Consider the following 23,750-nt stretch of genomic DNA (forward strand, 5'->3'; position numbering starts at 1 on the left):
ATAAGTGATAAAATCCATGAATATTCAAAAATATCCAAAATAGGACAAAAGAAAATACATATCCCTGTTTGGGTCAAAACCAAAAGATTTTGTTGATAAGAATCTGAAATTGAAAATATTTAGCCTAGGTTTGCTCCATCTTCAAATTAAGTCAAAATCAAAGCACCTAAATATCTCATTATGTAACTATTGAGGTTAAAAAACATTTTGGAATTCTAAAAGTGTGTGGAAGACTTGAACTGGTTTTCTAGCACATGTTGAACATTGAGACATCATATTAGATGAGAAAAACTGAATTCTGGTTAAATTATCCAAAGCCGTGGTTCATCACTAAAGAGTATAATAATCTCAAGAGTCCGAACACTTACAAAGACTCTCCACCAGTCCAAGTACCAAAGGTAGATCTGAAGAGCCTCCATCTACTTCTTCTGTATGCATTGACTGCAGTTGTCACTTATAACAGATATATGCACTGACTTCTTCTGTGGATTGGTCCCCATTGGCCAGATGTCCGTTTTTTGTAAATAATGAAGCACCCTGGACTCTATGGCATGTGTGCGGACTCCATATATCAGTGGATTCAACAATGGTGGAACAATAAGAGTAGTTACAGAGAGGAGAACATGGATGACAATTGGAAGGTCAATACTGCCCAACCTGTACCTAATAAAAATAAAAAGGAAGCCAAATAAAAAGATGGAGAAGTTGAGTAGATGGGTGACCAGGGTGTGGACGGCTTTCTGGCGAGATTCTCCTGAGACTTTTACACAGACAACAAATATCTGCAGATAAGAGACTAAAGTGACTAAGATGGTGACAAACAAGTAGAGGACAACCACAGAAGCAGAGTAGAGTCGACTGATAGAAGAGTCCACACAGGAGAGGACAACCAGAGACATATTGTCACAAAATATATTATTCATTCTGTCTCCACAAAGAGGAAGCCTCCATGTGAGGAGAACAGCTGAGAGGACAAGTATGAAGGCCGCTATAAATGATCCAACACTGAGGTTGATGACCTTCTCATTAGTGATCAGGGTACTATACCGTAGCGGGTGACAAACGGCCAAATAACGGTCATACGCCATTAGGGTAAAAGTGCTCATTTCATAGATAGCAAATAGTGTAACACAAAGAGCTTGAGCAATGCAGTTACCATGAGTGATGATGGTCGATGAAGTCATGAGGTCAACTATCAACTTGGGAAAAAATGATGAACTGCCAAAAATTCCATTAAGGACCAGATTACTGATGAGGATGTACATAGGTTCATGTAACCTTGTGTCTGAGAATACGACAAACACAATAATAATACTCAAGAATACGATGAATAAATATAGGACAATCGACAGGACACAGTACAGATACTTGAGTCCTTCCATCTCCACGAGTCCCAGAAGGACTAGATTTTTGCTGACATTTAATGCATTTTCCATGTTTCCTTTCTCTTTCCCAGCCAGAGATGTTTCAACATAGGATCCTGAATATCAAAAAACAAGACATGACTTAAAAAAACCTCCTCATCTCATCACGATCCCAACCCTTCCACCTAAGATCTAGATCAGCAGGCTGAAGTCTTACTGTATCTGATTGTGGACATGATGTGAGAAGACTTGGCTCAGTGTGGACAACAATTTTTACAGCAATTTATATACAAAAATGTTTCACTATTGTTCCGAATTCTAATTTTGGGTATCAATAACATGACTTGACCTTGAAATGATCCAGCAGAGGAGGCCTTGGTTAGGGTTTGAGGTTGGGGGGGTCTTTCTTGAGATGCTTGGATGTTATCTAAACCTAGGAGGTGTTCTCTTTTTGAATTTTGGTAAAACCCTACGACTCCCTTGCAATCTGATGCCCCAGTAACATAGGATTTTAAAAAAGATTTTTTATACTGTTACCAATATTTCAAAGTTTTTGGCGATAAATCAGAGAAGAGATAGGAAAAAGTTATACCTTGTCAATAGCGTGCTCTCAGATAAGATCAACCTAAGATCCTCAGGCCTTTTCTTGGGGAACTTGATGAAGTCTTGTTTGTTGTGTTCCGCCTGCCTTGTAATGAATAAGCTGCAAAGAAATTAAAGAAAAGAAAAAAAAACTACAAAAAACTCATAAAATTTCAACAAATAATATAAAATTTCAAAATTTTTAAGTATTGTGGTCCTCCAGAGATCTCTGCAGGTTACGCGCATAGTGATGCTCAGTGCTCGGAGAACAGTACTTATATACAGTCAATATAATGCAAGATGGAAACCCCAGGGGAGGAGAATCCTCCAGACGATACTGAGTAGAGAACATCGGCTAATGAGGCCGGGGAGATGGAGACGATATAGGGCAATTATTTACAAATGTATAGAAATAGGACTGAACAATTATTTAATGATTATTGCCAATTTTATACATCATTTTTTAACATATTTTGCAATATTTTTCTTAAATAAACGTATATACCGTGTATACTCTAGTATAAGCCGACCCGAGTATAAGCCGAGACCCCTAATTTTACCACCAAAAACTGGGAAAAACTACTGACCCGAGTATAAGCCGAGGGTGGGAAATGCATTGGTCAAACCCCCCAGTAGTATACAGCCTGCCAGCCCCCATTAGTGTACAGCCTGCCAGCCCCCAGTAGTATACAGCCTGCCAGCCCCCATTAGTATACAGCCTGCCAGCCCCCAGTAGTATACAGCCTGTCAGCCCCCAGTAGTATACAGCCTGCCAGCCCCCAGTAGTATACAGCCTGCCTGCCCCCATGTAGTATACAGCCTGCCTGCCCCCATGTAGTATACAGCCTGCCAGCCCCCAGTAGTATACAGCCTGTCAGCCCCCAGTAGTATACAGCCTGTCAGCCCCCAGTAGTATACAGCCTGTCAGCCCCCAGTAGTATACAGCCTACCAGCCCCCAGTAGTATACAGCCTGCCAGCCCCCAGTAGTATACAGCCTGCCAGCCCCCATGTAGTATTTAGCAGCCCCTAGTAGTATACAGCAGCCCCTAGTAGTATACAGCAGCCCCTAGTAGTATACCGCAAGCCCCTAGTAGTATACAGCAGCCCCTAGTAGTATACAGCAGCCCCTAGTAGTATACAGTAGTCCCTAGTAGTATACAGCAAGCCCCTAGTAGTATACAGCAGCCCCTAGTAGTATACAGTAGTCCCTAGTAGTATACAGCAGCCCCTAGTAGTATACAGCAGCCCCTAGTAGTATACAAGCCCCTAGTAGTATAAAGCAAGCCCCTAGTAGTATACAGCAGCCCCTAGTAGTATACAGCAAGCCCCTAGTAGTATACAGCAAGCCCCTAGTAGTATACAGCAGCCCCTAGTAGTATACAGTAGTCCCTAGTAGTATACAGTGTGCCCCTAGTAGTATACAGCAGCCCCTAGTAGTATACAGCAGCCCCTAGAAGTATACAGTAGTCCCTAGTAGTATACAGCAGCCCCTAGTAGTATACAAGCCCCTAGTAGTATAAAGCAAGCCCCTAGTAGTATACAGCAGCCCCTAGTAGTATACAGCAAGCCCCTAGTAGTATACAGCAAGCCCCTAGTAGTATACAGCAGCCCCCAGTATTATACAGCAGCCCCCAGTAGTATACAGCGAGCCCCAAGTAGTATACAGCAGACCCCAGTAGTCTACAGCAAGCCCCTAGTAGTATACAGCAGCCCCTAGTAATATACAGCAGCCCCTAGTAGTATACAGCAGCCCCTAGTAGTATACACCAAGCCCCTAGTAGTATACAGCAAGCCCCTAGTAGTATACAGCAGCCCCTAGTAGTATACAGCAAGCCCCTAGTAGTATACAGCGGCCCCTAGTAGTATACAGCAGCCCCTAGTAGTATACAGCAGCCCCTAGTAGTATACACCAAGCCCCTAGTAGTATACAGCAGCCCCTAGTAGTATACAGCAGCCCCTAGTAGTATACAGCAAGCCCCTAGTAGTATACAGCGGCCCCTAGTAGTATACAGCAGCCCCTAGTAGTATACAGCAGCCCCCATGTAGTATACAGCAGCCCCTAGTAGTATACAGCAGCCCCTAGTAGTATACAGCAGCCCCCATGTAGTATACAGCAAGCCCCTACTAGTATACAGCAGCCCCTAGTAAACAACAGGTACCCCTTTCTTGAAGGGGAAATGGACACAAACAAGGTTGAAAGTGTTGATATAAAATTTGAATCTTTATTAATGCAAAAAACATAAGAATGCCAATATAATTGGCGCTGGTGTGTGTACAAACAATATAACATACAGTATAAAACACGGTGGTTTGGCACAGATAAAAAGCGGATAAGCCTGAGCAGAGGAGAAAAATTATAGTATGCTGAAACCAGTAAAAGTGGAGCTGGACAAAGAGGTGTAATGGGTGTGTGGTATCTCCATAGAATACATATCTAGGAGAGATGCGCAAAGACTCCTGTGAAAGGAGAATATTGGTGTTTAAAGCTGTCTATAAGTGTATACCAGCTCTTACCAGTAAGGGGTAGTGCAAAGCTCCGCTGCCAGGTTTGGACCGCGTCCCCATAGTAGCCCATAGCAGCCCCTAGTAGTATACAGCCTGCCCCCACGGCCCTTAAAAAAATAAACTTAAATACTCACCCTCCGATGTCGGCGCGGCTCCCGATGTCCCCAATGTCAGCGTCTTCCGTCTTCTTTCTTCTCCGCGGCTCCTCTTCTTTCTTCTGTCATGGACGCGGCCATGTTTTCCTCTAGCAGGCGCATACTATGGCCTCTCAAAAACCTCAAAAGCCCTCAAAAACCTGCAGCCGACATGTGATGTAACTATACGCCATGTGCTTTTAAGAGGTTAATCTGTTCATGATAGAAATCTTTTTGACTGATATAAAAAGAAAAGAGGAATTACCTAAGTCACACGAAAAGTGCCCCAAGAGCCTGCATATTTTGTGGCATAAACTTAGCCAAGTTAAAGATGGTGCAAAGTAAGAGTAGATAGTCTTATACTATTCTAGATTTATTATTCAGTATCGGACAAGCCTACTGTCCACATGCCTCCCCATCCTCTTCCCTCTCTGCACCTTTCAATGGCTCCTGTGTCTTAAAGTCCTGAGGCATCAATCCCTGTGATTTAACTGGCCTGTATACATGAGGGCTCTTCCAGTCATTTCATGTTTCCAGGCCTGGGCATTAAGATTCCTTAGGAGAATATATTAACACTTGTAAATTCTGCCCCATTCTCAATATCCACTGTGTTGGTGCACAGCACACTGGATTTACTAAGAAGCTCCCCAATGAGAATCTCTCCTCAGGCGGCAAAGCCCTGGAGGGGAAGGAGAATAACAGGTTATAATTTGGGTAATTTGGTTGCCCATGGCTGCTTTAATTGCCTTTCAGAAAAATCAAGTGCATATGTGACTTTAAGACACAGATACAATAGATAGACAGGTGTATGCACCTCTCTGAACATTTGAGGACACAGATAGTGGGTGTGTAATGACATCATTCCATCTGCATTCCTGTACATAGCACCAAGGGAGCGTGACTGGAAGTGAGTATTAGTTTAATTATTTTACTACTGGCCACTTAACTAACCCGATCCCGGCGCATTTCAGAGATGTGGCAGAGAGATTGTATATGGAAATGGCTCCAGGGCTGAGCCCTCTCCATACAGGGTGGGTGTTTACTGCATACTGCAGCAAACACCCACCATTAACACCCACGATCAGAGCCAGCAGCAATCACAGGTGTTGACCCTTTATACGCATGGGCGCCACTGTCTAGTCTGTGATAGTCAATCCCCGTGATGTCATCAGGGACGATGATCGGTCAAAATAACAGCCTCAGGTTTGTGCCACCCTGAAAAAAATGATAGAAAACCTAAAAGTTCAAATCATACCTCTTTCCCTAGAACTGATATTAAATAATTAAAGATCATCATAAACTCGTTAGGGTCCCAATTTAGGCGTATACCCAAACGGTTATTCCCGACGTTGAAACCCCTAACGGAAAATAGATTCCAAATTAATAAACTGCTAATTTTTTGCAACTAATAAAAATAGAAAAATAAAAATAAAAAGTGATGAAAATGTCTTACGGTCCCAGAAAGGTATGAATGTAAATGTCATCATATCCTGCAAAAGGTGACTCCTTACGCAGCTCCATACACCAAGTATGAAAAAGTTAAAACATTCAGATTTTTTTCATACAAAAGGTAAAAAAAATTTTAAATCCCTTAAGACACAACAAAACCGCTATAATTTTGCAATCCCCGTGACCATGCCAAGCCAAGGAACAAAGAGGAGGTGTCATTTGGAACGAAAAATGAAACAAATCGCCTAGAGAAGGGGCACTGCAGGGGATTTAGGTTATATTCAAATAATGCTGGCATGCCATTGGCCCCCTCTCGTCACTGGATGGCAACTAAGGGGTGGGTCCTTTGAGGCTAAGGGGGCCGCCCTTTTTACATAAATTTGAGTGGACATGTGGGGGGGCGTCTCTTTCCTTCTGCCCTCAGGATCGGAGAGGCTTGAAGTCAAAATAGAGATTCGGTGACTTAGTTCACAAATCTCTCCAGTCTAAATACAGGGGCTGTATATAGTATACCTGGGGAGCTGTATATAGTTGTGGATACTTACATGGGGGGCTGAATATAATATACCTGGGGGGCTGTATATAGTTGTGGATACTTAAATGGGGGGGCTGTATATAATATACCTGGGGGGCTGTATATAGTTGTGGATACTTAAATGGGGGGCTTTATATAATATACCTAGGGGGCAGGTGTACATAGTGGGGGGCCGATACTAACATGGAAGAGTTGTACATGATATACGAGAGGGGTCATGTGTACATAGGGAGAGGGTATTAATATGGGAGAGTTGTATATGTATATGTCTGAAAATTCGTTAGAAATGCTCCAGTCAGTAAAGCCTTTTAAGGCCTGGTCAGAAACGGGTTAATCCCTGCATATATTTATATCACTTTAGTGGGGATATGATATTTTCAGGGGAATATAGTATACATTATAATACTTAGGGCAGTATACACAGTGGATGTTTTATATATGGGGACAGTGTGCTATGCTGTATTGATAGGGATATATAATATTTAGGAGCATTGTTATTCAGGAGACATTGGTCCACAGTACTCCGGCAGAGTGCACCAACTTTTTTTGGTGCACCTTTAACATAAAGGGGGGGTTTAATAAAGTGTCTCAGGTTCTGCTAGCTTGAAAACAGTGGTCTTTTGCTGCGCCAGATTTATCATCCTGATGATGAATTCTGGTGCAGTATAAGACTGCCGGTTCCTACTTTAAAGCTACTTTAAGCTGGTCTAAACTGTGCCCCAGAATTTTGGCCGCACAAACGATTTCCCGCAAACCACGCCCCTTCCTCACGAGGCCACGCCCATCTCACAAGGTTACTCCCTCATAATTGGACTAATCAGGAAACTGCCAAAAAGAGGTCTAAAAGCCTAGATAACTGTTGTGCAAGGCATTTTAGACAGTGTTTTGGGCGCAAAACCACCTGAATTGTGGCACAAGTGCATTAATAAATGGCCCCCAGAGTGCGCAACACAATTCTGTCGGACACTGCATGAGAAATGTTTTGCACAGTCTAACTTTGCACCGTAACGTGCAGAATTTTGTGTCTCGTCGGGTATATATCCCTAGGCCTAAAGATTGTTTTTAGCCCAGATATTTTATGTGCTTTGCATAAATCTATAAAATGTGGAAATTCAACAGTCCACATCCTTTGGCTTTTTCACAGATTATCTTTTATCAATAAAAGTGACATAAACCTAGGGGTGCACCATCCATGAGGCAAGTTGAGCTTCTTGCCTTAGACAGCAGCACCTGAAACAAAATGTGGGGCAGCATCAGGGGCAGAGTCACCTGCTACAAAGTAGGTCCTGTAAAGTAGAACAACTGTAAAGTTTAGTTTTTTCCACAAATCAATAGACAAGCCGTGGAGTCCATCTATAGCACAGGTTATAGACTTCTTGTAACTGGGTTACTTCTGATTTCTACGACTTACATGTTCCCTGCTCCACCATGTGATGGAAGCTGCCAGGCTGTCACCATATACATCCTGTATGTGCACTGTGCAGTGTTCACTGGATTTACTTTTGGGAAACTTAAGGGATTTAACACAAGGCTTCATGTGATCTGTGGGCAGATTGAATTGGACTCAACTTCAGGACAGGTGCAGGAAGAAGTTAGTCTCTTCCCACTTCACCTCTGGTGAGAAAGATTTTTGCCCAAAACTTTCAGAACAGAAAATGCCATCAATTTGGAAAGAAAAGGGTGAGCAGCACAATATGGGCATTGTTCTGTTCGTTTTTAAAAGGGGAATCACATATGAGAATTTGGTAAAATAATTATAAATTTACAGTTACGCTTTTAAAACATTGGCCCACTTTTATCAAATAGTTTGCCTGTGTAGTGAGCATGGGACGCCAGTTTCATGAATTGTGGCACCGGTTCTTCATAAATCTTGCGCTCCCGGCTACTTTTTTCTGGTACACCTTTAGCATAGGGCGTGCAACAAAATTCTGTCTGCAGTCAGGGGAATTGTTCTATAGCTCGCCTCAGGCAGCAGAGAGTTTAGGTTCACCCTTGCAGAAACCATAGTGACTTCTCCAAATGTACTGAAGTTATTTTACTGTAGATTTACAGTATCTCAGCATACTTGAGATGGATATGGACACAGGTCCACTAAACCAACATATATCGGACCTCATATATCATCCAAACTGGCACCATGTGGCACCACAATATGAGCAACAGTAACAACTCATTAGTTCGTTCATCAATAATGAGCTCATTAGTAGCAGTCAGTGTCTGGAGTGTAATTCCATTGGGAAGAAGTCACTGATGTCTCTTACTGCTTGTCTGTCATATTTTATCCCAACGAATTCCCTATCATCAATATGGTTCTATATAAGGCAGTGTTTGGGGGGAAAACTGGTCTTTATGGTTGACACTAACATTCCAAACTAATTCTATTTGTATCCCATTCAGAAATGAATAACATATCAATGGCCTTCAATATCCAGGACTATGTTCTTGTAGGACTCAAGGAGATGGAGCACCTGAGATACTTTTACTCTGTGGTTGCCCTTGTGATTTATCTCTCAATTATCTCTTTATGTATGTTAATTGTGTATGTGGTATGGAGAGAACATTCTCTTCATGAACCCATGTACATCTTCATAGGTAACTTGGTGGGGAATGTGATGGTCGGCAGCTCTGCATTCCTCCCCAAGCTGGCCATAGACTTGATCTCTGGATCTTCCACCATCTCATTGGCCGGATGTCTGACCCAAGCTTTCGGTATTCAGACCTTTGCTTCTGTAGAGATAATAACTTTTACCATCATGGCTTTTGATAGATACCTGGCTGTTGGATTTCCATTAAGATACCACTCTTTGATGACCAATCGGAAGGCTTTATTGTCATTGGCTATCACTTGGGTGATGATCTTCATATTCAGGTTGATAGGAATCATGCTGGTGGTCAGGTTAACGCTATGTGGTAGTAGCATCAATAATGTCTACTGTGAAACAATGTCTCTTATCCGGTTGGCTTGCGTCAGTACAGCTGTCAATGATATTTATGGCACTACTTGGACTTTGACGTTGGTCGTAGGCTCGTTAATGACTGTGATATACTGCTACATACAGACTTTTCGTGCCTGCCTACAGATTTCTGTAAAAACCAACCACAAAGCCATCCATACACTGGTGACCCACATCATCACCTACTCATCCTTCATGGTGACCACATTATTCGTCAGTTTCAGGTATAGGTTGAATGGTGGTTACCTAACTACAGTGACACATGTTGCCATTTCATTGGGGGGTCTAACGATTGCCGTCACCCTCAATCCCCTAATTTATGGGGTACGAACAGAAGCTTTAAAGACCAGGATGATTCACACTTTGAAGGAAATCATTCAGAAGAATGGATAGTTTGTCATGTGGACAATGGCCTGTAAACTGATCCTCTGGTGGGTCCGACCTCATTCAAAGAATCAAACTAAGAAGTCCAGCAAAAGACAACCCAACTTGGATGCTTGAGGAATCTATTTCCTTTGGTGTTGATGAAGGTTGGGTCCCAGAATAATTTTACCTGATGGCCCCAAAGAAATGCCAAAGATTAATTCAGTGTTTTAATGTTTTGGTTTTTTTTTTTAATTCCTCCTTGCCCTTCCCTATTTATCTGGAGCACCTTTACTTATATTGTTTTCAGTAATCGCCCCCTATTTTATGTACACAGCCTCTATGCATATCTATGTGATTATAACCTACAACCAAACCCTTGTCGTCGGATCCTGCATTAATATTTGGGGCCATTATATACTACTTTTAGTTCATCAACACGAAGAGAAGAGGGAGCTATGCAGGGCAACATGTGTATCTGAAGTCAGCTATCATGGAGACATATTAGTCTACATAGGAGAAGCACCCATGGAGCAGGAAACGGATGTTCTGTTTATTTTAGAAGTACTGAGCCAATAAAATGTAAGGTTGCAAAAATACACACACATTGGCCCACATTTATTAATAGTCAGGCAGTAAGGCACTGTTGTGCAATTTGCCTTACTGCCGTGCAGAGTGCACCGGATTCATGAAGACCGTGAATCTGGTGCACCCTACAGGGGTACAAATTGCATGAACTAGTGCACCAGTTGGCTGCTGGTGCAAACAGGCAGCGGAACTCCCCTTTCGGTATTTCGTGCGGGGTACATTGTGCAACCACAATACAATAATAGCGCAAACACTATATAAATATGCAAAAAAGTTTTTTATGGTGCACAGTTTGTCCCTTGTGGAGCTACTCACGGTTTAAGACCGGTCCACACAGTCTCGATAAAAATCCCGAAAAATAGAGAAAAAGAGTTTTCACTATGACCGGAGCTCCCAGTAGTTTTTTTCTTCCTCCAGTAACCAGTATTTTTCTCGATGAACAGCACCAGTCCTCAGAATCCTCAGTTGAAAGTGGTGTGTCACCATTCAGATTAACACCAACGACTTTTCCTTATTTTCCTTCATTAATATTGTAAAGTAGTATCGCTAGAAGAGATATACAGGCAGATGGTGTGGCACGTTCCAACACATTAAAATAGATTTCAAAGCATCATACTCACAAAGTTGAAAATAAAATGCGCATATCAAAATTTCCACAGCGGGACGATAGCTTTCGTGACCGCCCGACCCAGGGTTTCGCCAGCTAGGCTTCTTCTGGGGCGTTGCTATATAAATATATGTGCAACTAGAATTCTGGCACAGACTGCTTTATAAAGGCGGCCGATTGTATTCCTGCATCCATAAGTTCATGCATCCGATTTCCGTCACGTGCAAACCGGCGCGGATGCGACACAATCCAATCGCGTGTGCCAAAAACCCAGGGCAATTCAGGGAAAAACGGCGCAAATCGGTAATATTTGGGAAACCCGGCGATTCGGCCCCGTAGCAAATGAGCCCCAATATATTCATTGCTTCCACAATTTTATCTTAATCAACCATTTGTATGCGGATATATGTCTTTATATGTATTTATATATACATTTTACTGAACGATCCTAACTTCTACATTTTACAGAATTATTTGCACCTGAAGAAGGGGCAAACGCGTTGTCCTATCTGTGTATTTAATCTCTTATGTTAACGACTATGTATATGCAATAAATGTTCTTTATTATGACCTTATACTTGAAGAACTATCTATAAATTAGCATTTACTAGACAACATAAACGTATGATACAAGCAGCGTGACCTTTATACTGGTCATTCACCTCAAAATCCTTTACTGTAGTCAGGATCTATTTCCTGTACACCAGGGGATGCAGCAGCTTAAACTATATGGGGCTCATTTACTAAGAGTCCGAACACCGCACTTTCATTGGGTTTCCCGAATATTTCAGTTTTGCGCCAATTGCCCCGGGATTTTGACGCACGCGATCAGATTTTGGCGCATCGCCGCCGGCTTGCATGCGAGAGAAATAGCGGGGGGCGGATTCAGATAAACCACGGAATTTAAAAAAGGATTTGTGTCGCAAGATCAAGCACTCACATGCACCAGGAAGAAGCAGGTGAACTCCGGCGACACCTGCAGGAACTTGGGAGCACGATGTTAGTGAATTGCGCGGGACCCGAATCCTTGTCAGACAAGGACCACGGGATCGCGACGGTTAAGTAAATCTGCCCCTATGTGTTTGTGGGGGTGATTGATTTCATTTTCCCAGAAGAACCTATATTACACTATATTCCATTTTTATTTGTTTCATCCACATGGAGCGCGGTGTCACCTTTATAAAGAGCTTAAAGGACAAAGCAGAGTCAAAGATGACTCCCTGGACTAAAGTCTGAAGTCAAGTTCACTGTCAATTTTGGGTGCGATTAGTGAAGCGTGAAATTTTCTAGCCCCATTTTATGACAGATTAGTCTATAAACATGATTTCAATCTAATTCAAAACATTTTCCATTTTCCTAAAAAAAATCCTCCATTCCCAACCTGAAGTGTCCTAGTTGTGTTCAAATACTGAGATGCCACAAACTGTGTTCAACCATCGCATTGTCCTAGACTGTATCCAACCACCAAGGTGTCCTAGCCTGTATCCAACCACTGAGGTGTCCTAGACTGTATCCAACCACTGAGGTGTCCTAGACTGTATCCAACCACCAAGGTGTCCTAGACTGTATCCAACCACTGAGGTGTCCTAGACTGTATCCAACCACTGAGGTGTCCTAGACTGTATCCAACCACTGAGGTGTCCTAGACTGTATCCAACCACCAAGGTGTCCTAGCCTGTATCCAACCACTGAGGTGTCCTAGACTGTATCCAACCACTGAGGTGTCCTAGACTGTATCCAACCACTGATGTGTCCTAGACTGTATCCAACCAATGAGGTGTCCTAGACTGTATCCAACCACTGAGGTGTCCTAGCCTGTATCCAACCACTGAGGTGTCCTAGACTGTATCCAACCACTGAGGTGTCCTAGACTGTATCCAACCACGGAGGTGTCCTAGCCTGTATCCAACCACTGAGGTGTCCTAGACTGTATCTGACCACTGCGGTGTCCTAGACTGTATCCAACCACTGAGGTGTCCTAGACTGTATCCAACCACCGAGGTGTCCTAGCCTGTATCCAACCACTGAGGTGTCCTAGCCTGTATCAAACCACTGAGGTGTCCTAGACTCTATCCAACCACTGAGGTGTCCTAGACTGTATCCAACCACTGAGGTGTCCTAGCCTGTATCCAACCACTGAGGTGTCCTAGACTGTATCCAACCACCGAGGTGTCCTAGCCTGTATCCAACCACTGAGGTGTCCTAGCCTGTATCCAACCACTGAGGTGTCCTAGACTGTATCCAACCACTGAGGTGTCCTCAGGGGCGGACTGGCCATTGTACCCACCGGGAATTTTCCAGGTGGGCCGGTCGGTCCTGGGCCGGTCCGGAGCTTGTCCGGGCCGGTCCGTACTCCCTCCAACTTTTCATCTAATCTATAGTACCTGCATCGTACGATGCAGGTACTATTGATTAATACACAGACGCAGCGCAGCACCGCTGCTTCTGCATCTGTGTATACCCGCAGCAACACAGGTCGCGCAATTGACGTCATTGCGCGACCTGTGTAGTGTGGAGGAGGCTGACACGTCCCAGCTGTCAGGTCTCCTCCGTCCACGCAGCTCCGCGGCTTGGTGTGGAGGCGCGGAGCAGTGACGTCACTATCCCGCGCCTCTACACCAAGCTACAGAAGACCGAGGGATGAAATGGCCAAGAGGTGAGTATTATGTTTTGTTGTTTTTTTTAATGATAGAAAGGGGACAATAATTATGTCGGGGAGGGGGGATTTGGTGCATTAGAGCTGGCAGGGGGCATTAGGGCTGGCAAGGGGCATAAATTATATGTCTGCGGCAGGGGGGTATTAGGGCTGGCAGGGGGCATAAATTATATGTCTGGGGCGGGGGGGGGTATATTAGGGCTGGCAGGGGGCATAAATTATCTGTCTGGGGCGGGGGGGGGCATTATTCTATATCTGGGGCTGGCAGGGGGCATAAATTATATGTCTGGGGGGGGGCATTAATTATATGTCTGGGGCGGGGGGGCATCATTGTATATGTAGGACTGGCAGGGGGCATTAATTATATGTCTGGGGCAGGCAGGGGGAATTAATTATATGGTGGGAGCATTATTGTATATCTGGGGCTGGCAGGGGGCATTAATGATATGCCGGGGCGGGCATTATTCTATATCTGGGGCTGGCAAGGGGCATAAATTATATGTCTGGGGGGCATTATTCTATATCTAGGGCTGGCAAGGGGAATTAATTATATGGTGGGGGCATTATTGTATATCTGGGGCTGGCAGGGGCATTAATGATATGTCTGGGCGGGGCGGGCATTATTCTATATCTGGGGCTGGCAGGGGGAATTAATTATATGGCGGGGGCATTATTGTATATCTGGGGCTGGCAGGGGGAATTAATTATATGGCGGGGGCATTATTGTATATCTGGAGCAAGCAGGGGGCATTAATTATATGTCTGGAGGGCATTATTCTATATCTTGGGCTGGTGGGGGCATTAATTATATATCTGGGGCAGGCATGGGGCATTATTCTATGTCTGGGGTAGGCTGGGGGTATAAATTCTATGTCTGGGGTAGGTTGGGGACATAAATTCTATGACTGGGGTAGGCCAGGGCCATTATTATTACACCTGGGTCATAGTCGGAGCTCTATCAATACTGGGGTGGGGGTGGGGGGTTAAGGAGGTTAAAGGAGAGAATAGAAGAAATACATTATCCTTACCATTACAGTGTGTTACATTATGGGGCACTATTTGTGTGGTACTAATATTGTAGGGGGCTCTATTACAGTATTTGGGGCACAGTATTGGTGGTAGCAGAAGAAGGGACAATGGGAAAGTGCAGAACATAAGACGTCTGTGTGGTAAACTCTGCAGGAAAGCTGTGTACCTGGAGGAAGAGACAATGAGATGGTGGAACTAAAGGAGAAGATGAGGAACAAGAACAATCCAGGGATACGTCACCTGATGTCACTGGATGTAATAGGTGAGGATCTCATGTGTTTTCTGTAGCTGTATATGATACATACTGATTTTTTACATGTTCGCTTCTGTATATATATGTAGTATTATAGTAGTTATATTCCTGTACATAGGGGGCAGTATTATAGTAGTTATATTCCTGTACATAGGGAGCAGTATTATAGTAGTTATATTCTTGTACATAGGGGGCAGTATTATAGTAGTTATATTCTTGTACATAGGGGGCAGTATTATAGTAGTTATATTCTTGTACATGGGGGGCAGTATTATAGTAGTTATATTCTTGTACATAGGGGGCAGTATTATAGTAGTTATATTCTTGTACATAGGGGGCAGTATTATAGTAGTTATATTCCTGTACATAGGGGGGCAGTATTATAGTAGTTATATTCCTGTACATAGGGGGCAGTATTATAGTAGTTATATTCTTGTACATAGGTGGCAGTATTATAGTAGTTATTTTCTTGTACATAGGGGCAGTATTATAGTAGTTATATTCCTGTACATAGAGGGCAGTATTATAGTAGTTATATTCCTGTACATAGGGGGCAGTATTATAGTAGTTATATTCTTGTACATAGGTGGCAGTATTATAGTAGTTATATTCTTGTACATAGGGGGCAGTATTATAGTAGTTATATTCTTGTACATAGGGGGCAGTATTATAGTAGTTATATTCTTGTACATAGGGGGCAGTATTATAGTAGTTATATTCTTGTACATAGGGGGCAGTATTATAGTAGTTATATTCCTGTATAAAGGGGGCAGTGTTATAGTAGTTATATTCCTGTACATAGGGGGCAGTATTATAGTAGTTATATTCCTGTACATAGGGGGCAGTATTATAGTAGTTATATTCTTGTACATAGGGAGCAGTATTATAGTAGTTATATTCTTGTACATAGGGGGCAGTATTATAGTAGTTATATTCTTGTACATAGGGGGCAGTATATTATATAGTTATATTCTTGTACATGGGGGCAGTATTATAGTAGTTATATTCCTGTACATAGGGGGCAGTATTATAGTAGTTATATTCGTGTACATAGGGGGCAGTATTGTAGTAGTTATATTCTTGTACATAGGGGGCAGTATTGTATTAGTTATATTCTTGTACATAGGGGGCAGTATTATAGTAGTTATATTCTTGTACATAGGGGCAGTATTGTAATAGTTATATTCTTGTACATAGGGACAGTATTATAGTACAGTAGTTATATTCTTGTACATAGGGGGCAGTATTGTATTAGTTATATTCTTGTACATAGGGGGCAGTATTATAGTAGTTATATTCTTGTACATAGGGGGCAGTATTGTAATAGTTATATTCTTGTACATAGGGACAGTATTATAGTACAGTAGTTATATTCTTGTACATAGGGGGCAGTATTGTAATAGTTATATTCTTGTACATAGGGACAGTATTAAAGTAGTTGGCTTGTATATGGGAGAAGGTATTGTAGTAGTTGTATTTTGTATATAGAAGGCAGGATTGAATGTGTTATTCTAAATGTGTTATTGCAGCATTATTCTTGTACATAGGAGGCAGTATCAATATATTCTTTCTCTGACTTGTACATGTACGGCACAGGGGAAAGGTATTTAATGCTTATCGGGTCGTGTGTTTGCATCATTTACTGATCGACAGGTCACATTCTTTGCACATCAGATTCACTTACTAGCAAAACATATTCTTGTTTTGCATTAAGGCCATCTACCAACAATTTGTCTGTTATAACCCCACCCACATTATCTGACCACACCCACTTGTTTTGACTCCGCCCATAAAATGGGGCCACTTTTATAGTTTTTTCCAGGGCCGTTTTAAATTCCCAGTCCGCCCCTGGGTGTCCTAGACTGTATCCAACCACTGAGGTGTCCTAGACTGTATCCAACCACTGAGGTGTCCTAGACTGTATCCGACCACTGAGGTGTCCTAGACTATATCCAACCACTGAGGTGTCCTAGACTGTATCCGACCACTGAGGTGTCCTAGACTGTATCCAACCACTGAGGTGTCCTAGCCTGTATCAAACCACTGAGGTGTCCTAGACTGTATCCAACCACTGAGGTGTCCTAGACTGTATCCAACCACTGAGGTGTCCTAGACTGTATCAAACCACTGAGGTGTCCTAGACTGTATCCAACCACTGAGGTGTCCTAGACTGTATCCAACCACTGAGGTGTCCTAGACTGTATCCAACCACTGAGGTGTCCTAGACTGTATCCAACCACTGAGGTGTCCTAGCCTGTATCAAACCACTGAGGTGTCCTAGACTGTATCCAACCACTGAGGTGTCCTAGACTGTATCCGACCACTGAGGTGTCCTAGACTATATCCAACCACTGAGGTGTCCTAGACTGTATCCGACCACTGAGGTGTCCTAGACTGTATCCAACCACTGAGGTGTCCTAGCCTGTATCAAACCACTGAGGTGTCCTAGACTGTATCCAACCACTGAGGTGTCCTAGACTGTATCCAACCACTGAGGTGTCCTAGACTGTATCAAACCACTGAGGTGTCCTAGACTGTATCCAACCACTGAGGTGTCCTAGACTGTATCCAACCACTGAGGTGTCCTAGACTGTATCCAACCACTGAGGTGTCCTAGACTGTATCCAACCACTGAGGTGTCCTAGACTGTATCAAACCACCGAGGTGTCCTAGACTGTATCCAACCACCGAGGTGTCCTAGACTGTATCCAACCACTGAGGTGTCCTAGACTGTATCCAACCACCAAGGTGTCCTAGCCTGTATCAAACCACTGAGGTGTCCTAGACTCTATCCAACCACCGAGGTGTCCTAGACTGTATCCAACCACCGAGGTGTCCTAGACTCTATCCAACTACGGAGGTGTCCTAGACTGTATCCAACCACCGAGGTGTCGTAGTCTGTATCCAACCACTGAGGTGTCCTAGCCTGTTTCCAACCACTGAGGTGTCCTAGCCTGTATCCAACCACTGATGTGTCCTAGACTGTATCCAACCACAAAGGTGTTCTAGACAGTATCCAACCACTGAGGTGTCCTAGACTGTATCCAACCACTGAGGTGTCCTAGACTATATCCAACCACCAAGGTGTCCTAGACTGTATCCAACCACTGAGGTGTCCTAGCCTGTATCAAACCACTGAGGTGTCCTAGACTGTATCCAACCACTGAGGTGTCCTAGACTGTATCCAACCACTGAGGTGTCCTAGACTGTATCAAACCACTGAGGTGTCCTAGACTGTATACAACCACTAAGGTGTCCTAGACTGTATCCAACCACTGAGGTGTCCTAGACTGTATCCAACCACTGAGGTGTCCTAGACTGTATCCAACCACTGAGGTGTCCTAGACTGTATCAAACCACCGAGGTGTCCTAGACTGTATCCAACCACCGAGGTGTCCTAGACTGTATCCAACCACTGAGGTGTCCTAGACTGTATCCAACCACTGAGGTGTCCTAGACTGTATCAAACCACCGAGGTGTCCTAGACTGTATCCAACCACCGAGGTGTCCTAGACTGTATCCAACCACTGAGGTGTCCTAGACTGTATCCAACCACCAAGGTGTCCTAGCCTGTATCAAACCACTGAGGTGTCCTAGACTCTATCCAACCACCGAGGTGTCCTAGACTGTATCCAACCACCGAGGTGTCCTAGACTCTATCCAACTACGGAGGTGTCCTAGACTGTATCCAACCACCGAGGTGTCCTAGTCTGTATCCAACCACTGAGGTGTCCTAGCCTGTATCCAACCACTGAGGTGTCCTAGCCTGTATCCAACCACTGATGTGTCCTAGACTGTATCCAACCACAAAGGTGTTCTAGACAGTATCCAACCACTGAGGTGTCCTAGACTGTATCCAACCACTGAGGTGTCCTAGACTATATCCAACCACCAAGGTGTCCTAGCCTGTAACAAACCACCGAGGTGTCCTAGACTGTATACAACCACTGAGGTGTCCTAGTCTGTATCCAACCACTGAGATGTCCTAGCCTGTATCCAACCACTGAGGTGTCCTAGCATGTATCCAATCACCGAGGTGTCCTAGACTTTATCCAACCACTGAGGTGTCCTAGACTGTATCCAACCACCAAGGTGTCCTAGACTGTATCCAACCACTGAGGTGTCCTATACTGTATCCAACCACTGAGGTGTCCTAGACTGTATCCAACCACTGAGGTGTCCTAGACTGTATCCAACCACTGAGGTGTCCTAGACTGTATCCAACCACTGAGGGGTCCTAGACTGTATCCAATCACTGAGTTATCCTAGACGGTATCCAACCAATGAGTTGTCCTAGACTGTATCCGACCACTCAGGTATCCTAGACTGTATCCAACCACTCAGGTATCCTAGACTGTATCCAACCACTGAGGGGTCCTAGACTGTATCTCACCACTGATGTATCCTAGACTGTATCCAACCACTGAGGTGTCCTAGACTGTATCCAACCACTGAGGTGTCCTAGACTGTATCCATCCACTGAGGTGTCCTAGACTGTATCCAACCACCGAGGTGTCCTAGCCTGTATCCAACCACTGAGGTGTCCTAGACTGTATCCAACCACCAAGGTGTCCTAGACTGTATCCAACCACCGAGGTGTCATAGACTGTAACCAACCACCGAGGTGTCCTAGCCTGTATCCAACCACTGAGGTGTCCTAGACTGTATCCATCCACTGAGGTGTCCTAGACTGTATCCAACCACCGAGGTGTCCTAGCCTGTATCAAACCACTGAGGTGTCCTAGACTGTATCCAACCACCGAGGTGTCCTAGACTGTATCCAACCACCGAGGTGTCATAGACTGTAACCAACCACCGAGGTGTCCTAGCCTGTATCCAACCACTGAGGTGTCCTAGACTGTATCCAACCACTCAAGTATCCTAGACTGTATCCAACCACTGAGGGGTCCTAGACTGTATCTCACCACTGATGTATCTTAGACTGTATCCAACCACTGAGGTGTCCTAGACTGTATCCAACCACTGAGGTGTCCTAGACTGTATCCAACCACTGAGGTGTCCTAGACTGTATCCAACCACCGAGGTGTCCTAGCCTGTATCCAACCACTGAGGTGTCCTAGACTGTATCCAACTACCAAGGTGTCCTAGCCTGTATCAAACCACTGAGGTGTCCTAGACTGTATCCAACTACCAAGGTGTCCTAGACTGTATCCAACCACCGAGCTTTCCTAGCTTGTATCAAACCACTGAGGTGTCCTAGCCTGTATCCAACCACCAAGGTGTCCTAGCCTGTATCCAACCACTGACGTGTCCTAGACTGTATCCAACCACCAAGGTGTCTTAGACTGTATCCAACCACCGAGGTGTCCTAGCCTGTATCCAACCACTGAGGTGTCCTAGCCTGTATCCAACCACTGTGGTGTCCTAGACTGTATCCAACCACCAAGATGTCCTAGAATGTATCCAACCAATGAGGTGTCCTATACTGTATCCAACCACTGAGGTGTCCTAGACTGTATCCAACCACCGAGGTGTCCTAGCCTGTATCCAACCACTGAGGTGTCCTAGACTGTATCCAACCACTGAGTTGTCCTAGACTGTATCCAACCACTGAGGGGTCCAAGACTGTATCCAATCACTGAGTTGTCCTAGACTGTATCCAACCACTGAGTTGTCCTAGACTGTATCCGACCACTGAGGTATCCTAGACTGTCTCCAACCACTCAGGTATCCTAGACTGTATCTAACCACTGAGGTGTCCTAGACTGTATCCAACCACTGAGGTGTCCTAGACTGTATCCAACCACTGAGGTGTCCTAGGCTGTATCCAACCACTGAGGTGTCCTAGACTGTATCCAACCTCTGAGGTGTCCTAGGTTGTATCCAACCACTGAGGTGTCCTAGGCTGTATCCAACCACTGAGGTGTCCTAGACTGTATCCGACCACTGAGGTGTCCTAGGTTGTATCCAACCACTGAGGTGTCCTAGACTGTATCCAACCACTGAGGTGTCCTAGGCTGTATCCAACCACTGAGGTGTCCTAGGCTGTATCCAACCACTGAGGTGTCCTAGGCTGTATCCAACCACTGAGGATTCCTAGGCTGTATCCATCCACTGAGGTGTCCTAGGCTGTATCCAACCACTGAGGTGTCCTAGGCTGTATCCAACCACTGAGGTGTCCTAGACTGTATCCAACCAGTGGTTACTACTAGACTTATTCCCGCCACTCAGGTGTCCTAGATATCCAACTTCTACAGTATTCTAGACTGCATCAACCACCGAGATGTCCTATATCCAACCATTGAGGGGTCTTAGACTGTGCGCCACTGTTGAAGTGTCTTAAACTGTATCGAACCACTGACATGTCACAAACTGTGGGGCACATTTATTTACCTATCCGCTGGAGTTCACCGAAAGTGCTTTGTCCGATGATAATGCACTGTGCCGCGATTCACAAAGATGGTGCGCCCTATATCCTGCATGTGTCGCTACCCCGCTCAGGTCCGCCGGAGTTCACCTTCTTTTTAGTGGTGTATGTAACACAATTTGAAAGTTAATCCCTGCCCAGGTAAGCTCAAGGGGGGAGTTGGGGGGGGAGTTGGGTGCAGTGGTACATACTGCAGGCATACTTGACAGGGGTATGTAAAGGGTTAACACTTCAGAGGCTGCTCCAACCTCAGGTGTTAAAGCAGGGTGTCACCCACTGCTGGCTCCCCTTGTGAGCTGATTTCAGAAGATGGATTTAACTGTTTGCGGAAAGAGGTTAACACTTGCAGGTATCTGAAAGTGTTCTCTAATTTTTATCAGTGTCTTTTACAATCATCTTACATTTTTATTCTGTGCTTTAGAAAATATACAATGCCTGCTTAAAATACTGCAATTTTACTCATATGCAAAATACACTGCTCAAAAAAATAAAGGGAACACTCACGTAACACATCCTAGATCTGAATGAATGAAATATTCTCAGTGAATACTTGAATGTGCTGACAACAAAATCACAAAAAATTTATTTTTTTGTGCTGAAAAACTCGGCTTATACACGAGTATATACGGTACCAACATTTCCTCCCATCTCCTTTAATTGGCGGACATGCACAGCACTACATGCAATACAGGGGCCCAAATCTACAGATTAGACTCTGAAATACATCTAAAAGGTTTAGCTCTTATCTCATTATCATCTCAACAAACTTTCTCCTAGGTCCACTCGGCCGACACATACAAGGAACCATCCATTGTCCACCGCAGAAGAACTTTCTTTTACAACATCATCAGAAACTCAGCAGAACTTGATGAGTTTGTTAATTAGGGAAGACACACAAGTGACTAACGAGCTCATTAGTAGCAGTCAGTGTCTGGAGTGCAATTCCACTGGGAAGAAGTCACTGATGTCTCTTGTAGCTCATCTGTCATATTTTATACTATCAAATTCCCTACTGTCTTTATAGTAGATCTATAAATGATGGTGTTTCTTGGTCAGATACGGCCTGTGGGTCATCAAGAAAATTACTGTGTAAAATCTGTATCTGTCTGACCAAAGTCTGATCAATGGAGAATGAGTCCTTGGTCTTCAACATCCAGGACTATGTTCTTTTAGGACTCAAGGAGATGGAGTATTTGAAATACTTTTACTCTACGGTTGCCCTCTTGATATATCTCACCACAATCTTCTTATGTACTCTAATTGTGTATGCGGTACGGACAGAACAGTCTCTTCATGAACCCATGTACATCTTCATAGGTCACCTAGTGTGGAATGATGTATTTGGTAGTTCTGCGCTGTTCCCCAAGCTGGTCATAGACTTGCTCTCAGGATCTTCCATGATCTCATTTGTCGGATGTCTGATCCAATCATTTTGTATTCAGACCTTTGCTACTGTAGAGATCCTAACTTTTACCATCATGGCCTATGATAGATACTTGGCTGTTGGATTTCCCTTGAGATACCACTCTCTGATGACCAACAGGAAGGCTCTGCTGTCCTTGGCTTTCATCTGGTTGGTGCTCTCGGGAACCCAGTTGATAGGCGCCACGTTGGTGGTTAAGTTAAGACTATGCGGTAACAGCATCAAAAATGTGTTCTGTGAAACAATGTCCCTTACCCGTCTGGCGTGTGTCAGTCCCATTGTCAACGATACTTATGGGACAACAATGGCCCTGATATTGATTGTAAGCCCATTGTTGATTGTGATCTACTGCTACATACAGACTATTCTTGCCTGCTTAAAGGTCTCAAAGAAAGCCAACCAGAAAGCCATCCATACACTGGTGACCCACATCATCACCTTCTCCACTTTCATGGGAGCCACTTTATTCGTCAGTTTTCGCTATAGACTGAACGGTGGTTCCCTATCTACTGCGACACACGTTGCCATCTCTGTGTGTGCTATGAGCGTTTCTTTCACCCTCAATCCTGTCATCTATGGGATAAGAACAGAAGCTTTGAGGATGAAAATGGTTCATATTTTAAAGGAAATTAAATGAAATCAGAAATTCAAGGTCAAGCTCTATTCAAGTTTTTTTTGGTCTGAGGACATTAGTTAAAGCCATTGATATATACAGTATATGTCAATGTACGAGTTGCCAAATGTAACAGTGTTCAATCATCTGGATAAAGAATTGTGTACGTCCTGCATCTGTGCAATCTGGACTAAAATTCTCTTCCCGTTTTATGCATACAGCCCTTAGGCATATCTATGTGTCTCCATAATTATGGCCGACCAACACATTCTGGTCCTGAAATATTGTATCTATATTCATTTCAGA

At 44.0% G+C, this 23,750-nt stretch overlaps 3 protein-coding genes across 3 annotated transcripts; 2 read left to right on the forward strand and 1 right to left on the reverse strand.

The window, feature by feature from the left end:
- Window positions 1-419: 419 nt before the first annotated feature.
- Window positions 420-1,436, reverse strand: LOC140117000 (olfactory receptor 5B21-like). Its single transcript, XM_072133430.1, has one exon. The coding sequence runs from the start codon at window positions 1,434-1,436 to the stop codon at window positions 420-422; it is 1,017 nt and encodes a 338-aa protein (XP_071989531.1).
- A 7,533-nt stretch (window positions 1,437-8,969) lies between these two features.
- Window positions 8,970-9,917, forward strand: LOC140117001 (olfactory receptor 4C6-like). Its single transcript, XM_072133431.1, has one exon. It carries the CDS (start codon window positions 8,970-8,972, stop codon window positions 9,915-9,917), a length of 948 nt encoding a protein of 315 aa, XP_071989532.1.
- A 12,615-nt stretch (window positions 9,918-22,532) lies between these two features.
- LOC140117002 (olfactory receptor 1496-like) lies at window positions 22,533-23,468 on the forward strand. Its single transcript, XM_072133432.1, has one exon. It carries the CDS (start codon window positions 22,533-22,535, stop codon window positions 23,466-23,468), a length of 936 nt encoding a protein of 311 aa, XP_071989533.1.
- Window positions 23,469-23,750: the final 282 nt, after the last annotated feature.

The sequence above is a fragment of the Engystomops pustulosus genome, chromosome 2, assembly GCF_040894005.1.
Source record: "Engystomops pustulosus chromosome 2, aEngPut4.maternal, whole genome shotgun sequence".
NCBI lineage: Eukaryota > Metazoa > Chordata > Amphibia > Anura > Leptodactylidae > Engystomops > Engystomops pustulosus.

What these genes read in the sequence shown, in the direction of transcription:
- LOC140117000 (XM_072133430.1), bottom strand. Translation starts at nt 1,436, where the DNA reads ATGGAAAATGCATTAAATGTCAGCAAAAATCTAGTCCTTCTGGGACTC.
- LOC140117001 (XM_072133431.1), top strand. Translation starts at nt 8,970, where the DNA reads ATGAATAACATATCAATGGCCTTCAATATCCAGGACTATGTTCTTGTA.
- LOC140117002 (XM_072133432.1), top strand. Translation starts at nt 22,533, where the DNA reads ATGGAGAATGAGTCCTTGGTCTTCAACATCCAGGACTATGTTCTTTTA.